The sequence below is a fragment of the Camelus ferus genome, chromosome 16, assembly GCF_009834535.1.
Source record: "Camelus ferus isolate YT-003-E chromosome 16, BCGSAC_Cfer_1.0, whole genome shotgun sequence".
In the NCBI taxonomy this organism is placed as follows: domain Eukaryota; kingdom Metazoa; phylum Chordata; class Mammalia; order Artiodactyla; family Camelidae; genus Camelus; species Camelus ferus.
The window spans coordinates 15,597,698-15,617,986 of NC_045711.1; the positions used below are offsets into that span (position 1 = coordinate 15,597,698).

At 50.0% G+C, this 20,289-nt stretch overlaps 1 protein-coding gene across 6 annotated transcripts in view; it reads left to right on the forward strand.

Annotated features, from left to right (window-relative positions):
* Window positions 1-20,289, forward strand: part of MYOCD (myocardin) — an 87,652-nt gene that overhangs the window by 51,559 nt on the left and 15,804 nt on the right. For all 6 annotated transcript variants that reach the window (XM_032498825.1, XM_032498824.1, XM_032498830.1 and 3 more), the window contains 4 exons: window positions 6,828-7,003; window positions 10,005-10,130; window positions 13,877-14,121; window positions 15,898-16,051. In XM_032498825.1, the coding sequence (XP_032354716.1) occupies window positions 6,828-7,003; window positions 10,005-10,130; window positions 13,877-14,121; window positions 15,898-16,051 (701 nt within the window). The remainder of the gene's footprint in view (window positions 1-6,827; window positions 7,004-10,004; window positions 10,131-13,876; window positions 14,122-15,897; window positions 16,052-20,289) is intronic.

A 20,289-nucleotide genomic window follows, 5' to 3' on the forward strand; every position in this document is an offset into this window, starting at 1 on the left:
ACCTACACAAGTCTTTTATTTCCCTCGGTAAGGTTTTTTTTTTTTAAGTGAATTCACATTAGTTATTGCTGACATGTAGGAAACTGGTTAATTTTGCACATTTGTAACTGGACATCTTTGAAGGTTTTTCTTAATAGTTCCAATAGTTTCTCAGTTTACAGTTTTTCCAAACCCCCCCCCCCCATCTATCACTTGTGATCAGACCGTCCCCCACTCTGAGAAGTGGTGACTCAGGGCTGTGCTCTGCTGTGTATCACTCCCCTGGCCTCTGTGTGCTTCCCTCCTCCGTCCACGGGCCTTTCCAGATGTGTTTACCTTTTCTGGCTCTCTCTGCAGTTGTGTTTCTATGTTTCTGCCAAGCTCGGAGCGAGATGCTCATTGTCTTCCACCCTGCAGGTCTGATTAAAGACCAGCTCTTCTCCAACCCTAGGGTGAAATAATCTAGACCCTCACCCAGCACGGGGAAGGATGCTGCTGGCAGAGAACCAGCCCCACAATGGCATTTTTCTCCTCATCCCCAGACATCCCCTCTCTTGCCCTCAGCTGAATGACTGTAGCAAATCTTTTCCCCCAGAGTGTCCTCTCCTTCACAGTGCCAGCGAGCAATCCCTCTCCCAACCTGCAAGTTCAGTTCCTGGCTCAGGTGGAGTATTACCGATTGCAGCTAGAGGAAACGTGGACTTGTATGACTAGGGTGAGCCGATGTGGGGCAAGAGGAGGCCTTCTGACCTGACCTCCCGAGGAGGAGGTGGGGGGCACTGCGGCCACATCTCAGAGCATGCACCTGTCTCCCCATTTCTCCTGCTTAGAAAACCGCTACCAGCCACGTTCTCTCAGGCCAGAACACTGAATACAACAAAGGTGACATTCTGTGGGAGTGATGGTTTGTGAGAACAGAAAGTACACACTGGAGCTGAGCATGGCTTTGCGCTGCTTGTGCGTGAGGCGCTGTCCCTTCGCGGCCCTCAGTTTTGAGAGCCCTGCCCCAAGCTTGTGAGTTCTCTCTCTGGTCATGCGCGTGTCCTCTTCACTTGTCAGGAACATCCCTTCCCAAGGAAGGAGGAAGCTGTTTATTGTCCAGAGCCTGGCTTCTGCTTGAGTAAATGAGAACCCCAGCTAGCTTTCCCCACTTTTCCAACTGTGGGGGGCCATGGGAGTGCCAAGAAGGAAAGTTAGGCAGCCCTGAGGGAGACAGTGCTAAGCTGTCTTTACGCACCTAGTGATCTTCTTTGTTCCTGGAAGATAGCCTCGAGAGCTGATGCAGGACGGGTATTTACGTGCTGAGCTGAGTCTCCCAGCTCACCTCCCAATGCTGTAATAAGGGTACATCTAGAGACTTGAAATTTCTAAGGTGCCAGGGATCTGGGGAAAAGGAATCCTTGTTCCTCTGAAATTCCACTGACATCTATTTCCATCATAAAGTTATATGACCCCCTTCCAGAGCAGTGGGCTTGGTCTCTGTTGGACAAAATAATCCGTCTTCTACAGACTACGGTATCTCTGGTATACTGCAGTCTCTTTAGGCAAGAGCCACATTTCAACTAGAGCTCCTTTACATGGCCACCTCCTCCCTCAGGAAATGGATCTTGCTTCAGCCTCTTCCAGGAGGATGTCAGAAGGTGGTCTGACCGTGAACTAAAGTAGCCACCAGGCTTGGGCTGCTCCAGCTCGCAAATAAATAAGCAAGTGAGGGTCATTTTCATGTTCCACTTGGTGGCTTCCAGCCCCTTGTGTGGGTCATAGCAGGAAGGTAGCTAGGACCTCAGTGATCTCACTTCAGTCTTGGAATTTTACGTGTGTTTGCAGAGGACAGTCCAACTGACTCATTCAGCTAATCACTCCCCAGAGGGAGGGCACAAGCCCGGGGTCACCAGGCCGAGCTCCCAGGGGCCAGTGCCCAGAGACAGCCCGCGGGCATAGCCGGGGGATGATGTCAGGGCTTCCCGAAGCAGGTCCTTGTCATCACACCGCCCGCCGTGTCTACGGGGACAATAGCCAGCGGCCTGCACTCCGACAGCTCCCGGGAGGCCCGAGCCCCACGAGATTGGAGCGGAGGCCCCGGTCACAGCGCCGGGAGCTGATAGACTTTGGTTGTTCCGGAGGCAGCCAGATAAGATGACCTTTGTCCCCCTCCACTCCGCGGAGCCGGCCTGAACCTGGCCGGAGAGGGCGGACACACAGCCCTCCTGCGACAGCACTGCTGCTCTGGGGGAGTCGGGCTTTGCTTTCCCAGAGTGAACCTCTCAGGACGGACCCGTCTTCCCGGCTTGGGAATTGCGCTGACCGTCGCAGAGCTGGCCACAGGGTAAGCCGCCTCCCGGGTGGTCTTTTTAAATTCTTGATCGTGGTGAGCTTGAGACAAGCAGACACTCCTGATAGAACGACAGAACCGCAGCAGCGGCCGGAGGTGACCGAGCGTCTGCAGCGGGGCCTGTGCGAGCAGCGCGGGTTTAACCCTCCAACCCCGGAGCCGTAACTGCGAGCGTTACTTCCGTTTTATAGACGGGAACGGGCTCCAAGAAGCGAAATAACTTGCCAGCAGTCACTCTGCCGCCAAAGGGGTAGAACCAAGGAACAAACCAAGTCCTGTCCGATTCTTACTGACCGCGCTGAACACAGCATCTCGGCAGGAAGCCACTGGCCACACATGTTACTGGTCTTGTGAGCAGGGGCTGAGCTTCCCTCACCCTCCGCCCTCGTAGACACAGATCCAAACCCCTTGTGGGGCAGAGGGAGTGGTGAGTGACTGGCAGGGCCCCCACGCCAGCTCTTTGGGCCTGGACAGCTTCTGCATGGTCTTCTGTGTGTCTGTTGGTTACTCTGGCCTGGTGCAACATGCTTGCTGGATACCGGACAGGAGTCATTTATTTGGGGCTTTGGCCGTCACTGTGTTTGTTCCTTTGGGTGTAAACAGCCCCCTGTATGGGGTTGTATGTACTCACGGCTTCTTTGTGCACGTGGTTACATGTGCTCAGACTTCTGTCTGCACAGTTGCATGTACTTGTGGCTTCTTCATGGACTTAAGCAGAGGGGCCTCTTTCAATGATTGATGTCACTTGATAAAGTCGACTCCTAGACGCTGTCTCTCCAGGACTGGCTCCTAAAATAGTCCTGTCCCCTGGCCAGGAGAGCTTCTTCTCCGCCCCTCCCACCCAGCTCTGCTGATCACCTTCTGTGACTTCCCTCTACCCCCGACCTGCTGCCAAGGCCCCCCATCCTCCTGTCTCTTGTCCACCGCTGACTGGCCTTTCAGGCTCAGCTCCATCCTGCCTCCTCCAGGACTGAGTCTGCCTGGACGGCTCCACGTCACCAGCCTCCTTTATCTGACCCCCTGCGGGGCTCACCCTGCAGCCCAGTCCCTGCCAGGCTCTCGCACTCTGCCCGTTGCAGACAGACCGCGCCTCCTTCCTGTGGTTTCCATGTCTTCCCCGCCTTGCGTCTCGTTATGCTTCTGCTCCTCCCTACCTCACTCTAACTGGGAAAGTTTGGAAGTGAGCAAAAGGGTTGAGGAATGTTCCATCCAGGACTGGGGAGAATGGGACTGGTGACTGACTCCTTTATTCCAGACACGCTGCTTCTAGACTTTTCCATATCGTTCCAGTGCCTCGATCCGAGGTCACTAAATGCCAGGTGTCAAAGTGAAAAGGGCATGGCGGTTTACGGCCACAGCAGCAAGGCTTCACCATCCTCCCCACGCTTTTCTGAGATGATACGGATGAGACCATGGTGACTTCCTGCCTCCTTTGTTCTCACTGTCAAGACGACACATTCGGCCCCTCAAATCTCAGAAGCTCAAGTAAAAGACGTGCAGGATGGAGCTGTCCTGAGTACATGTGTGCAGAAAAGGGGGGGACGTTGCCCAGTTTCTCTGCTACCCGCCTCCACCCCCACCCCCACCCACCCCAGCAGGTCTGACAATGTTCCCTAAACAACGCGTCATCTGATGACCTCCCAGGAGGGAACTTGATTTTGCCTCCCCCCCGCTGGTGGTTTTCAGCATCCAAAGGCTGGACCTGTAGTCTTGGCTCCATCTCTAAAGAACTGGGGAGCCTGGACCTTGTGATGCCCTATCGGCCGCAGAGGCGCGAGAACCGGGCAGTCGGATTTGCTAGGTCGTTATGAGGCCTGACACAGTGATCATTTGTGTTATCGCCACCACTACTAAGTGAACTGCTGGTACAAATGACTGTCTGTTTCATTCGCCTTCCCTGCTGGAAACCGTTGCAGTGGGGTGGTCGGGGGGATAAGAGAATCCATTCTCCCTCCCACCCCGCCCTTCCTGTCACGTTTCTGCCCACATGACAGAACACTCAGACAGCTTTGCAGCTGGGTCAGTTCCCTCTCATTTGTACACACTTGGGATGTGATACCCTGTGTAGGTGGAGGTGGCAGGTGGCAGGTGGCAGGGGGTGGGGTGTGTTCTTTGTCACATGATGTGTCAGACCACACGGAGGAGGCCCAGAGCTGTTCAGACTGCAGGGAGCGGGGAGGGAATCAGAAGATGGTGACGCTGTCGTGGGAGGGTCCTGTGGGGCAGAGAAGGCTGGCTGCCCCCGGGGACTGGATCGGTCACAGGTAGGGCTCTCTGAGCACCAGGATGGTGGTGCCTCAGAGTCTGTGCCAAGTAAATCCCAACAAAGTGCGTGATGTCTGGGGTGGGGAAGGCTTAACACCCCTGCACCCCCAATTCCCAGCCCCCCTTGTCCTGAATAATAACACATCGTCTTTTAATCAGGCACAAAGCCTTTAATTCCACAAATGGAAGTAGGACTCGAAATTTCAATGAAAATGTAGTTTCTAAAGCAGAGAAGTTAATGAGTTGAGTTTACGATGGAGGCATATTCATGGCGGAACCTAGAAGGACCTTCCCAGGAAGATCTCAGGCACATGATCCCCTGGGGACAGGGAACAGGGTATATAATTTCTTTCATGTTGCATGAAAATGGCAAATAAAGGCTTATGTGCAGAGCCCAGCGTTTGCTGTAAGAGAAGAAGGGAAGGTGCGAGCTAGCTATGGATTCTAAAAATAGGGGGTGGTATCTGAGACCAGATGGGAGGAAAGGGTGGCCACTGACCTCAGAGAAAAAGCTGACATTTGTCAAATACCCAGTGAAACCCTCCTGTTAGAAAACAAATAGGTTTCTGATGCAGATACAAGGAAATGTTGGCATATATTCACTTCAGGTGATACGTAAACTGATGTTTAATATTATTCTCTGTACTTTTCTATGATTTCAAAATCCGTAGAGTTAAAAATAAGGGCCCCTTGGAAAAGAAAAGTTGAAAAACAAAAGTTCCCATTAATACAGTGGAATACTGTGTAGCTGTTACCGAAAGATTGAGGAGGATCTCTGTGTGCTCACATGTGAAGCTCTTCAAGAAACACTGTTGAGTGAAAAAAAGCAAGTTTCAGAGCCGTAGATTTCACCCAGGCCTGTGTGAAATGCTTTTTAAGTATGTGTGGATCTCGCTGTACGTACAGAATTCAATCTAGAGGAGGAAATCAGCCACGCACGGATGTGGGGTGACTGCGTGCCTTATCACGGACACCTCACGTGGTATGAAGTTTTACAAGTAGGTATTACTTTTATAATCATAGAAAAGACATCGTGACTTTTATAAACACTCCTGAAGCCGTGGGCCAGCAGTGCTGGTTCCCAAGCCTTTGCCAGTCAGCAGGCTGCCCAGGGTCCGGCCTCTCTCCTGACCTGACACTTGCGTGTCTGAGTGAGGGTCTGTGACAGATGCCAGTGGCGGCGGTGATGACAAGCCGCAAACCACGTTTGTTCCATTACTTCCAGCTCCTCGTTGCCTGTTCTCGTCCCTACGGTGAGAGCGCCTCTCTCTTATCTGCACAGAGCCTGAGTCAAACGTTCTTGTCAGGGCGATTGCAGAGCCCCGGGCTGGAAAACTCGCTGATAGTACCTAAATTCCTTTACAAGAGCTGTGCCTGGAATAGGGTCAGGAGAGCTATGTGGCCTCAGTACATCGTGTACTGTGCAGTTGGATGAGAACCCAGAAGGAGTTTGGTGATTAAAAAAACAGAGGGGACATAGAAGACTGTGGTGGGGGCCCCACCTGGTCGGATAACCCCGTCCCCAAGCCGATGTCTCGGTTTCCCCCCGGAGACCATGTAGGCCACCGAGGGAGAGCTGGACCACGTGTGCATCGGTGGGGGTCTCCAGCAGAGACACAGAGATGGGAGGAATAACGGCAAAATCCAAATAATAAAAAAGCAAAGATCACGCTTCAGTTTCTGAGACACATTTATGGCTTTTATAAACAGATATGCCTTATTTGAGTGGGGCTTTGGGACACTCTAGTGACCTTAGCTATTCTGACATTGGCATTTAAACCCAGTTGCTCTCCTGGCTTATCCGTAAGAGCAAAGTTTGCGAAACATTTTGTGCTGGGCGCCCTGATCGGTACCTGAACGTGATGTGAACGGCACGCTGTCACCTCAGCTGCCTCTCTTGCCATAAAGCCCAAAGGAGACAGGGTTTTTCTCTTCCCTCATCTGATGACCCCTTTTCTTTCCTTCGTCTTCTCTGAGTTCATTTCAGAAAGATAGGGGTCCACATACTAAATGTGCAGGCATCAATCAACCTGAAAATAAAATTTAACAAATGAGGACGGACCTTTAATATGTTACTCAGTCTTCGTTCCTTTATATGGAGTAAATTTAATTTTAAGTGCATCTTCACTCTTACCTTGAATTGAAAACATCCAAGGAGGCAGACAAGTGCTCCTTACAGGGATGACACTTGAAGCATTTCCAGAAAGATATGCCTCGGCCACTGACCCAGTGCTCGGGTTTCACTCCACAGGCAGCCAGGTGAGCTTCTCCAAGTCGACAGACGCATTTGCCTTTGAGGAGGACAGCAGCAGCGATGGCCTCTCCCCTGATCAGACGCGAAGTGAAGACCTCCAGGGCTCAGCAGGCTCCCCTCCAGACACGAAAGCTGTGGAGACCCCTTTGGCAGGTCCTCTGGGCACAATCCAGGTAAACAAACCACGTCTCTGCCTGTCACCTCTCTCGTTGACATCAGCGTGGCCACAGCTGGTTTTGCTTGGAGACCCCAGAGATGTCTCTCCTCTCAGCCTACTCAGCCCAGGGTTCTGTGCTCAGGGCCGAAGGCCCCCAGAGAGCACCGGAAGAGAGTCCCCAGGAATACGCCCTTTGACTTAGGTTTTCAGCATCCAGTCTGCCATGCAGATCCCTTTTATCTCCATTTTTACTGACAAGGTAGACATGAGGCTCCCCAAGATTAGGTGACCAGCCGGCAGTCTCCTGAAGAGAAAAGGCCAGAGCAGGACTGGTTTCAGAGCCCGCAGTCTTTCCAGGCACTGAGTCGTCACTGTAGGACCCCGGGGCGTGGGGAGCAGGAGGCGCTGACTGGCTGCACAGCAGGAGCCCTGGGATGGTTCTGTCGCTGGCTTCTAGCTGCCGAGCCACTGCAGGGGCCTCCTCTAGCCCCGACCCGTGCACAGCACTCCCCTCTTTCTGGACAAACTCATGAACTGTTGAGACATGAGAAATGTGTATGGCAAATACTGTTGAAAGCACATTTATAAGGAGCAGTGGTGATGGTTAACCATAGCTACTGCCATGATAGCTACCAGGGCCAGGGCCAGGCACCTTCCAGGCATTTTGTCTTAGATGTTACGGAGAAGCAGCTAAGACCCCATGAGGCTGAGTAGCTGTGTGGTCCCAGGAGCACCGCAGATCCCCCCCAACCCCGGAGCGCCCCCTCGGAAGCCACACCCAGTCTTCATGGGAGCCCTTCTCAGCCTGGCAGGGTGGTCTTCCCGGGGCCCCCAGAGAAGATGAGTGTGGGCGTCTACACATGGTGGGGAGAGGGTCGCACTCGTTGGCAGCGAAGCGTCAATCTTCCACCACGTCCGGCTCTGGAGAGACCCCTCCAGCCTTCAGCCCCTTCCCTTCAGGAAGAGTCTACTCCTCTTGGCCTCCGAGGAATCGTTTGATGAACTGAAATCAGATATTTTATATATATTTTATATTGTTTGCTAGTATATATTACATATTTTTATTATATGTGGATATTTAATATCTTCATATACGTTTTACTTTTTTAATTGAGGCATAATTGACATAACATCATGTTAGTTGCAGGCGTACAAGGTAACCGTTCAGTTGTATGGATTGTGAAATACGCGAAGTATACAACCGTTACAATATCAGGTGTACAGCATCATTGATATTCTGTCTGCTGTATACACTGTGTCTGTCACACATTGCATATATAGATGCAAAAAAAATTGTAACTGTATGGTGACAAATGTTAACTAGACTCACTGTGCTGATCATTGCACAATATACATGATGATACATTGAATATATTCTATAAATACACAATTACATTTTGTATCTGTTGTGTACATACACCGTTAAACCTTGCGTCTATTACAGTCATTGTGTATGGTTGTATATATTGTGAAATGCTCACCACGATAAGTCTAGTTCACATGTGTCTCCACACAGTTACAAATTTGTTTTCTTACGATGAGAGCCTTTGCGATCTACTGTTTCAGGAACTTTCAGATCGATAATGCAGTGGCGTTAACCCCGGTCACCATGCTCTACACAGCACCCCCAGGCCTTACTTACTTTATCGCTGGACATGTGTACAATTTAACACCCATCAGATGTTGTATTTGAAAACGTTTTTACCATGTAAAGTGCACAGGGATCAGGGACAGTCTTGAGAATTATCTACCATTGGGTCATTGTCAGGCCCTTCTTCCCTCCACTGGATCAAACCCAAGGCTGCCGAGGATGAAATGTGGGACGGGAGGGAGGCAGACGGGAGACAGAGAACGCAGAGCCGAAGCAGTCGTCTGTTTATTGTGCAAGAGTTCATAATCAAAGCATTTTTCCTTCCCCGGCGTGCCGCAGCTGGTCTTGGCAGCCCAGCTTCTTTGATAACATCAAACAGTACATCAGACCATTTGTGCCTTATTACTCTGACAGTAAATTCCTCAGCTCCGGATTTAAAGATGGCTTGGGGAGAAGACACGTCCTTCTCTCCTTAACCCTCGGAGCAGGGAAGAAGGGAACGGGCGCTGAGCAGCGCCAGGCCGCACGCCAGGGTCGTTGTATGTCGGTTCATCCGGCAAGCCCGTGTGACAGGTGAGGACGCTGAGGCTCTGCGAGAAAAGGACCCTACAGACCCGTGACAGGTGCCAGGGCTCCGGGAAGGATGAGCAGCTCAGGGGGAGATCGTGAGCAGCCCTGCCCCTTTCTTCAGAGTCACAGCACAGGGATGTAGGACACAGAGCGGGTGGTCGATCCTTTACAGAGTCCTCTGCACATGGAAACATGCCTCTTACAGAGGTTTCCCCTGAGGCTGCACACACACACAGACTTACATATACACACATGCACACGCATATACACAGACATACACAGGCAGACATAGGCCACAGACCCACACATACACACAGTACACAAACAGAGATGCACGTACATGTATGCGCATGTGCACTACACACACACAGACGCACAGAGACATCCACTCGTATTCACAGGGACACACATCAGCACACACGTCCCCTCCATCTGCTAACCCCCCTTGTATCTAACTTTTTTGTTGTCCTGCTTTCCCCCAAGCTCCCCACCCTCTCCTCCCTCCTCCTTTCTTTTTCAATCTCACTGTCCAGCAGGTAGGCCTGGCTTCAGATGGAGGGAACCCCTCCCGCAGGTGACCAGATGTCCTGGTTCACCTAGAAAGGGCTGGTTCTGTACCTGTCTGCTGGAATAATTATTCACAATGACTGCTTTCTCCCTCTCAAAAGTGTCCTCCATTGGCGGAAAAATTATATACGTGGCCCCTTCCCCTGGGAGACGTGGTCTGATACTGGTCGGGTAAGAACCTGGAGGAACACAGTGGAGCTGTGGTGGGTGGGGGAGCTCTGCTCTAACATTTCCATGTCCCACAGTTTTTACTCCTGTTTCCTAATAATGCTAAAATTTTGACTTTTAGGATCTTACTTCTGGCTCAGAAAACGAGAGGCATGACTCGGCCCCACAGCCCGGCAACCAGTCAGACACGGGGAAGCAGGGGCTCGGCTCCCTGAGCCCACCCCTCCCTGCGCACGCCGCTGTGAAGGTAGGGCCGGCCTGCACGCGCCTGTCTGGGCGCCCAGCTCCCAGGGCCAGCGCGGGGCGGGGCGTTCTGGGTCAGGTCTGACGACGGAAGAGCCCCGCGGCCGCGCGGATGAGTTCCATCCGCAGGAACATCGCAAGACAGGAGTTGAGATGCGGGCCGTCCCTGGTTGCGGACCAGGACTCTGTTGTCCGCACGGCACCACGGGGGTCCCCCCTGCAGAGGAGGAGCTCCTGTGCCGGGTACTTCCTTGGGGTCACAGCTCCACCAGCACAGCCCTGACTCAGAGCTCTTGGGCTCAGCTTGCTGGCTGCAGGCACGCAGGATTTGTACGTGCCGCAAAGCAGGTGTAGGCCGGTTGGCTTTTATGCAAGGGAAGCAAACGCGAAGGTCAAACCTTTCTCATTCAAGCCAGTCTCCCTGTAGAAAGAAAGATGAAGGGCATGGTTACAGCCACCGCAACAAAGCTACAGGCAGGATGGCGCGTCCGGGGTTAACTTCCTTGGTGTCGCATCTCGTCGTGGTTCACGCCTCCTCCTTAATTGACTGCCTGGCCTTCGTTTGACTTCTTCGTGACATTTTATCCCAAATAACAGCTCGTTGATTTGGGGCATGTTTTCTCTGCTCTAGGGCCCCCACTTAATACTGAGGTGGCTCTTAAGAAATATGTTTTTAAAAGACTGTAAATTAAGTAAGAATCAATGTTAAAGTAACAGCCCCATTGCCTCCTCCAACGCATCTGCACAAAGGTGTGTTTCATTTTCCCAGTAAAAGTCCCCAAACTGCAGTGGCTTAAACGCAGCAGACAATTCACTCAGCTCAACAGCTTTGAGATTATGTGACTGTTGATGAATTTTGTTCATCGTCGGTGGAGCGAGGAGGGGATAACTCAATGATTTCTGATGTTGTGAGCAAAGAGAGATGTTATTAATATTTCTTTCGAAGTATTTAAGTTTTGCCTCATGCAAATGAGCAAAGCCCTATATTCAGGGAGTGTGAGAGTTGCCCCGAGGAAGGACAGTCAGTTTCAAAGAGGAGCAGGGTTGGCACCCAGCTGATGCAGCTGGGCTGATGGTTTAAGTGAGAGCCAGCAGTCCTTCTGATTGGTCAGCGCCTGTGAATTCTCAGTTGGTGAATATTCATCGTCTCTAAGCCCAGGGGATACTGGCGGACTTCTCAGAGGAGGAGGCAGCTGAGCTAGGGAAGAGTATCTCTGCCCTGTTGACTGTGTAAGATTTATCTGAGGCTGTTGAGAGAATGCCTAAGAATACTCTGTCGAAACGGTAAGGGGAAGGTGCTTGCAGTGTAGGCTCTGAGAGGTGCTTGCCAAGTCGAATAAAACACGACTCCTGCCCTCAAGGAGGCTGCAGTCTAGTTTGATACCGTAGCTACCATCAGTCTATATGGTGTTTTGAGCAAGGAAGGAAAATCTAAGCACCACTGAATTGTAGACTTGGAAATGGTTACTATGGGGATTTTTATGTTCCTTGTATTTTACCGAAATACAAAAAGAAGGTCCCTTTCCCCCGGCGGCCACAACACCCCCATAAGGGCCAGTAGCCTCGGAAGCAGGATTGGGGGGGTGGGGGGGCTGGGCGTCAGCTTCCCTCAACCCCTCGGCAGGGTCTGCCACGGTGTGACCACTGTGGGGCGGCCTCAAGGACCACAGGGGACATGCAGATACAAGAGACATCCCTGTGGGTTAGGAAAGGCCTGCCAGATGAGCCAACCTCAAAGGCTGAGCCAGAGCCAGACAGCGGGCAGAGGAGGGAGTCACAGATGACAGGAGACACAGGGGAAAGAGGCAGGAGCGGGGTGAGCCCTCGGAGAGGGGATGTTTAAGCAGCTTGGTGGTGGCCTCCCTTGCAGACTGGAGTTTGGACTTCAGCTTGCAGGGCAGGATGGACAGACGGTGTACTGGCTGCCGGGGTGGCGCGCTGTGCGGCTGGCCCAGTGTGCGAGCGAATCGGAATCAGGACGTCATTCCTCTCGCCGCAGGCGGCACCGTTCCCTCCTGCAGCTCACTAACTTGCTTCACACCTTCATGCCAGGATCTTAAACCACTGGATTTGGGATCCAGATCTGCTTTAGAAAGATGCATGTGCTTCCCTTCAATTGACCAGGCATGTTCTAGAGAGCAAACCAAAACAAACCCACAACTTTCGTCTCCTCTGGTGTCAAAAAGAGGATGGGACTTTACAGTTCTGTGGACTCAGAGATCCGTGGGCTCAGCGGCCTTTGCCTCTCACTATCCTGAGAAAATGGTCCCATTTTAGTACCTCCTAGAAGTTCTGGTGTTCAGACAGCACACAGAGAAAATTCCTCAGCCCCTGAGTTGGCTGCTAGACCCAGGGCTGCCGCTCCCGCAGGGAAGGCAGGTCCTAGGATGAGTGGGAGCAGAGACTGAGCCAGAGCAGAGCTTCCTGCAGGAAGTCCCCCCAGTGCAGAAGGCCAGTTAATTAACTGGAGTGCTCGTCAGTGAATGAGCAGGGGGAAGGAGAGCCACCAAGCCCACGGGGACACTTGAGCTCCCTGTTCATTGGCCTCCAGGAAGAGCCTCCTTGAGAAAACACCAAAGAGCCTTCGCTGGTGGGACGTGCTGAGTCAGAGAAAAGCGAGTCAAATAGGTCAGATGTGTGTTTGTGGTTACAGTGGGGAAGCTGCCGGATCACAACGTAGCTGCCAGCTGTTCAGGAGCCCCCTCTTCTGGACACTGCTGGTACCACACCTTCCCTCCAACTTCTCCTCCAGATCCTTAAGATCAGAACTCTAACGTCATGATAAGTATGTTCCTTTCAATCTTCAGTAATAAAGTCAGAGTTTGGAAATGTCTGTTTTTTAACTAATTGCAATATGGACATATTACTTTCCGATATATAGAAACCTTTTGATTTTAGGAGCAGGTTATAAATATAATCATAGTGTCATTTGAAATTTGTTATTATTTCAACAGTAGCTTTTATCATCCTTCAATTGATGACTGAGATAACAAGTGGAGAATATTTCCCCCAACTTGCAGGTGAGATAGTTGAGATGTCATAAAGTTGAACAGTGGCACCACATTCAGAAATGTGTCTCCACTTCCGAGCCTGTACCCTTCACTTTTTTCAAGGCTCCAAATCGTGCTTCATGACGGGTAACTTCTGGGAAGGTCCGAGTTGGTGGCTGACCCTTCCCGGAGTAAGTAAAGTATCTTTAGTTCAGAGGGTATCACTTCCAGATCTTATATCAGGATTTCATGGGAAGACGAATTGATCTCGCTTTTGAAGCAACAAAAATCCACATTCTGGATTTTCAAAGACATGCTAATTTCGTCTGAGTTTATGTCATTAATAAATCAGCTTACTAGGGGCTTAACTAAAGGTGATTGCATGTATACAGATGGAAGAGCTTTCTTAGGAACCCATCACAAGAGCAGAAGGTCTCCTTCATTTGGCCGGCAGTTGGGTTTAGGTTAAGGAAGTGTCCTCGGTGAAGCACAGGCTTGCATCTGACTGTACTCCGGGAGGGAGAATCTCCCAGAGCCTCCTGCCTGGGGGTGTCCTTCCGTTGTGACGCATTTGCGGTGGGTTTGTTCACCGGGCGCCTTAACATCCCAGGATCTCTTTGTGCCTCCTGCCTCCGCTGTACTGTGCGTCCGGGATTCGCGAAACTCCTTCGGACAAGACGTCCTTGCGGTGTGTCCGTGACACCAAGCCACTCCCAGTCCATCACCTAAAGCACGTGCTGTTTCTTCTTCCTCTTTGCAGTCCAAGTCCTTGAGTGACAGTAAGAACCGCCACAAAAAGCCCAAGGACCCCAAGCCGAAGGTGAAGAAGCTCAAGTATCACCAGTACATCCCCCCGGACCAGAAGGCAGAGAGGTCCCCTCCGCCCATGGACTCGGCGTACGCGCGGCTGCTCCAGCAGCAGCAGCTGTTCCTGCAGCTCCAGATCCTCAGCCAGCAGCAGCAGCACCGCTTCAGCCACCCCGGGCTCCACCCGGCTCCGCTCAAGTACGTCAGGCAAGGCCTGGGGTGCCGGCCAGGGCGGAAGCTGGGGTGGCTCCTCTGTCTGAGCACCACCTCGGGACCCAGCGAGTCCTGCACTGAACCACGCCTTCTTCCAGTCTGTTTAGCCCTCAAACTAGTTTCGGGGAGACAGGAGGGAGCGGTGGAGACTGTGGCATGTGGTAGAGTGCACGTCCATCCATGACTTCACAGGGGTGCTGTCCTGCAGAGGAAGGAGCAGGCATGTGACTGTTCAGAAACCAGGCGCACTTTTTCGGGAACATGCGGCTGGGAGGAAGCAGGTGAATCAGGGCTCCTGAGAGGAGGAGGGCTCTGTGGGAGAAGCAGTAGTACTTTCCGATTCAGACATGGGTGCGACAGAGGAGAAGCCGTCCAAGAGAGCCAGTACCTGCTGTGTTTCATGAGCTGCCTCCCCAGTTTACTCTTTAGGAAGCAACAGAGGTGAGTGACTGAGTGACAGCCTTGAAGTTGGACTCCTGAGCCCCATGTGTGACCTCAGAGTTAGGTCACCTTTTAAACGGTCTGTCTCCTCGACCGTGATGTTGAATGTGGGTCCCCTCCCCTGTCTCTGTTCAGCCTCGGGTTGTGCTGGCAGTTACAGCCAGTGCTGAACACGATCAGGCTTCACACGCCTGCTCCTTCCTCTGCAGGACGCACACGTGCAAAATCACAGATGGGCGTGCATTCTCCCAAATGCCTCCGTCTCCACCGCTCCCTCCCGTCTCCCCAGACTAGCTTGAGGGTCCCTTGCCAGTTGCCACCTGGCCTGCGCTGCTCCCCGCCCTGCCACTTCTGTGGATCTATTGTTACGTGGATTACATTGCATTTGTTCTTATTATTACTGATTAATTACTATCACATCCTGATCTTTCAAGGCAATTAGCTTGTGATCTGATCCAAATGCAAGTCTTCCCCTCAGGGTTCTGGTCTCTGGGTTTTCCCCACCAATAAGCAAGTCTCGGTGACACCAGCTGGGTATCCTATGATTCAGTTCCGTTCTCAAGCTGTCTACCCAGAGGTAGTGTCAGATCCCACAGGTTAAGGACTCAGTCCTACAAGACTGCCCCCTCCCCCTTTAGACACCAGCCACAGGTCCAAGTTGTCACCCGTGCTTCTGACCGGCTGACTGTAGATTGGAGGTTCCGGCAGCCCCCTCCTTGGGTTTGATTAATTTGCTAGAGTGGTTCACAGAACTCAGAGAAACATTTTATTTACTAGATGACTGGTTTACTATAAAAAGGGCATAACTCGCCTTAGGAACAGCCTGATGGAAGAGATGCTTAGGGCAAGTATGCGGGAGGCAGGCAGGGCTTCTACGCCCCCTCCAGGTACACCACTGTCCCCAAATCGCCATGTGTTCACCAACCTGGAAGCTCTCGAAACCCCATCCTTTTCAGTTTGTATAGAGGCTTCATTACATAGGCGTGATTCATTAGATCATTAACTGTTGACAGTCAGTTCAACTTCCAGCACTTTCTCCTCCTCAGAGGTCAAGGTAGGACTGAAAGGTCCAATCCTCTAATCCCAGGGCTGGTTCTCCGGGCCACCAGCCACCATCCTTAGGTCCCTCCCAAAAGCCACCTCATTAGGATGACAAAAGAGTTTCGTGCTCTCGTGACTCAGGAAATCCCAGGGTTTTAGGAGCTGTGCCAGAAACCGGGATGAAGACTGAATGTGTGTTTCTTATTATAAACCTCAATATCACACCCCATGTGTGTGTCTCACTGTGGTTTAAGTGCCCCGCTTCTGTTTGTTTTCCAGAGAACCAAATGAACAGATGGTCAGGAATCCAAACTCTTCTTCAACACCACTGAGCAACACCCCCTTGTCTCCTGCCAAAAACAGTTTTTCTGGACAAACTGGTGTCTCTTCTCTCAAACCGGGCCCACTCCCATCAAACCTAGATGATCTGAAGGTAGGGGGTTTGGCATGATTTTCTTTCTTTCTTTTTTTAACAAATACATTTTTTTACAAAAAATGTTCTATCCGCCGTGGTTGGACGACCGGATAGAACAAAAGACTTGGCTCCCAGCTCAGCTCTTCCACTCGCCATGCAACCTTAAGTCAGTTTCGTAGTGTTTCTGCATCTCAGATTCCTCCTTTGCATGAATGAGTTATTGTAAATATCAAATCGAGTCATAGACTTGAGAGGGCTTAGCACTGGGAGCAGCTGTGAGATTGATCAAGCTCCCAGTGGCCGACTGCACGATGAACTTTTACCGGTCTCTCGAAATAAAAAAACAAGAACCATGTAAAAACCTTTTCCTAAATCTGAGTGCATTCAACATATCTGACTAATCTTCATCCAAAGTATTTATTTCCCACCAATGTTTTGAACGTTAAAAGGTCCCTTCCTTCCATCAGGGAATGACTGGGGTGGATGGAAATTGAGAGTTTCTGGTGGAGTTTTGTTTCTTTTTATTAAACCAGGGTATCATTCAATAAGATGCACAGCCCTTACTTAACCAGGTAAAGTGTTGGTAACCCTACGTCCGTCACACAGCTTTAAACAAGGTGCTGTTCTGTGAAATCCCCCAGCCTGGGAATCCCTGACCTGAAGCGTAGCAACAGCTCGTTAGCGGCCCTGTCGGTGCTGACAGTTCCCTCCGACCGCAGGCCACGTGAACCACAGTTCACTGAAAGGATGCTGAGCTTTGAGTTGAACCTGGGGTGTTTCAGAGCAGTCCTCGGGGCTGGCAGACTCGTCCTTCCAGTGATTACAAAAGGACAGAAGGGGGAGGGCGGTGCCCTTCTGTGCCGCTAATGCCGGAGCACACCTTCCCCTAGTGCCTGCTCCGTCTTCAGTGATCACCCCGTTTACCTGGTTTCCACCCCACCAATTACTCTTCCCCCTCAAGGGGACTGTATCATTTTCCCCAAAAGACTAAATTTCTTAAGGTCCCCGTGGTCTTCCCTGGGCCAACCTTATGACCTCCCCCAGTCCTCAGTCCTCATTGGTCACCTGCCTTCCCGTGCTCAGTCTTCAGTTATTATCTTCTTTGCCAGAAAGGCAGGCCTGGGACTCTTTGAAGTCAGAGGAAATTCTATGCCTACCAAGTGCCAATACCGGTAAATAAAATGTATCGCGGGCCCTGATATCAAAGGTGTCTCTATTCCTTACACTTGGAATAAAAACGTTTGGGTTTCGTTGAGCTTGTTTCAATTTGGCAACTGTACACGCAGAAGAGGAAGCCAGGATCACGATGACACTCTCCAGAGCGGTGGTCACTGCCCCTCACTCCCCAGATCGTAAGTCTATAGAGATAAAAGTAGGCGCTGTTACCTTGAAAACTGTGTGCCAAGTGAAGTAAACCAGACACAAAGGGACAAATACTGCATTCATACCTGGAGGTACCTGGAGCCTTCAAGTTCACAGAGGCAGAAAGCAGAATTTTGGTTACTGCCAGGGGACAGGAGAATGGAGACTGAGTGTTTAATGGGGACAGAGGTTCAATCTGAGATGACGAAAACTTTCTGGAGATGGATAGTGGTGATATTTGCACAGCATTGTGATTGCCCTTAATGCCGCTGAACTGTACACTTCAAAATTATTAAATGGTACATTTTATGTTACATGCCTTTTGAAAAGTTTTTTTTTTTTTTAAGCAGTCTATCTCTGGATGGGAGCCCAGGTCACATAGAACTGGAGATGTCTTGGCCCCAAAGAAAACATTGTCCACATGTGCTGTGCCACCTGTGAGAGCCCCCAGAGGTGGCTTCCCTGACCCACACGTGCTCAGAATCACTGGCTGGTTATGGTTCTCATAATTAGCACGGGTCTGAGGAGATGATGGTGATGACAGTGGCTGCTGCCATTTTTTGAGTATAAACCATCAGTCCACACCCTACATAAGTGTGCTTTAATTTTTACCCTGTAAGATCATTTGTTTTTGTTTTGTTCTTACTGAAGCTTAGTGGATTTATAATACTGCATTAGTTTCAGGTGTACAACACAGTGGTTCAGTTATGCATGCATATATATATATATATTCTTTTTCATATTCTTTTTCATTATAGATATTACAAGTTATTGACTATAGTTCCCTGTGCCGTACAGTAGGACCTTGTTGTTTGAAGATAAGTTTTAAATGTGAACATAAAAAATCGGATAGGGGTTAAATGATACGCAAGTTAAACAGCTTCTAAATGATGAACCTGGGGCTTGAACTCAAGTGACAGATGTGGAAAGCTTTGCTATTGTTCTTGAGATGAGAGTGGAGAAGGCGGACCTTTGACTGGGTTTGACCACTGGGTGTGCAGGGAGAGGTGTCACCTGGGAGAGTCTCTGCAGGGGCAGAAACTGGGAGGGCAGAGAGAGGAGCTGATTGGAAGGATGTTGGCACGTTCATTCAGCTTAGGAAAGTCGAGTCGCAGGGACCAGCAGGATGATCAAGAGAAAAAGTCCTGCCAGTTTCCACCAGCTAGAAATACACCAGCCTCGCTCCGCTCACCTGCGTCATCAGGGAGATAAACAGGAATCTCCGAATCCTTTGCATAGTGGGGGGGGGGGGGGGGGGCTGGGCCTGGAGAAGTGAAGGAGATAGGAGGCGGGCGAAATGGAAAGGGTCAGGGTGGGGTGGGGGGAGAAGACGGAATGAAGGAAGTGAATGATGAAACCACATTCGGGGAAAAGGAAGAGGTAAGAGAAACTAATGAAGGTGACCCTCAAAAGAAGTAATCAGAAAAAGGGAGCAAAGATGACGTTTTCCAGAAATGCTCATGCTTTGCTACATAGAGGTGAACGGGGGAAAGCACTGAGAAAAAAGTTTGATTCCTCATTTAAAAGTTTTAAGTGGTAATTTTGCAGTAGACGGATTGTTTTGTACCCTGTTTCTAAGAATCTGGAGAGTCAGAGAGCCAGAGAGATACTGATAGAGAAAGCATGAGAGAGGCGGACAGACAGACAGAGACAGAGAAAGAGAGGGGTTGGGGTGGGGGAGTAAATGAGACGATTAAAGCTGGGGAAATATTTGATGGATATTCAGAAATAATTGTTCATATTTTTAGGTGTGATAATGATCTTGTATCTATGTTTTTTTTAAGTACTTGCCTTTTAGAGAAAGATACCAAAATATTTACAGATTTAAATATGCAATTTCCTTCTACATAATTCAGGAAATGTAAGGGAAGAAGTAGTTTGGGGTATAAATCAAACAAGATCAGGGTATAAATGAAACAAGCATGAGCTGAGAATTGCTGAAGCTGGTTAATGGGTTTATGGGGTCACTGTACTTTTCTATCTACTTTTGTGTATGTTTGAAATTTTTCATAATAAATGGCTTAAAATGTATCAGTGATGAAAACACCGGTCACTGTAGGAAAGAGCTGTATACAAATCTGTGTCCCAAGCAAGCCTCCACAGCGTAATATTCTGAAATTTAAACTGGACTCAACATTTTATTTTAGACTATGAACTGTATTATTTAATAATGTAGTTTAAATTATTCAGTGCCAGAGCAGATTCTAAAAATAGATGTAGAACTCATTAATTTTAAGTAATTCAAAATTAAAACAATAATGAGTTGCCATTTTGCACTTTTTCAAACCAGCAAATCTAAGAGAAAAGGGTGAAACAAGGCTCGCTGGTCTCGGGGGAGGGAGCATGTGTTGTTGCTGGCGGTGCAGTACGTTGTTGCAGTCCTTCTAAGATGGCTTGTTAAATAACTCATAAGGTAGCGTGTATTCACTGTTGAAATATGACAGCAGAGAGAAACGTAGAAGGTATTCTAAAGGACAGCTGACTCACGGCGAGCATTGCAGACTGTATTTCCTTCCAGACTTAAAATACATATCGGCATGCTTTCTTTTGAAATAATTGTTCTACAGACTCACTGACGTAGAAGACAAACTCATGGTTGCCGAGGGGCGGGGGGATAAATGAGGAGCCCGGGGTTTGCAGATAACTACTCTATGTGCAATAGATAAACAGCAGGGTCGTGCTGCAGAGCGCAGGGAACTGTACTCAATACCCCGCAAGAGCCTGTAATGGAAAAGGAGATGACAAGGAATACATACATATATGTAACTGAATCACTGTGCTCCACACCAGGAACTAACACATTATGGACCGACTACACTTCAATTTAAAAATAGTAATAATAATTGTTTTAAAATAATTACGTGAGCAGTCATTTCCAGCATGCTTTTCTATTT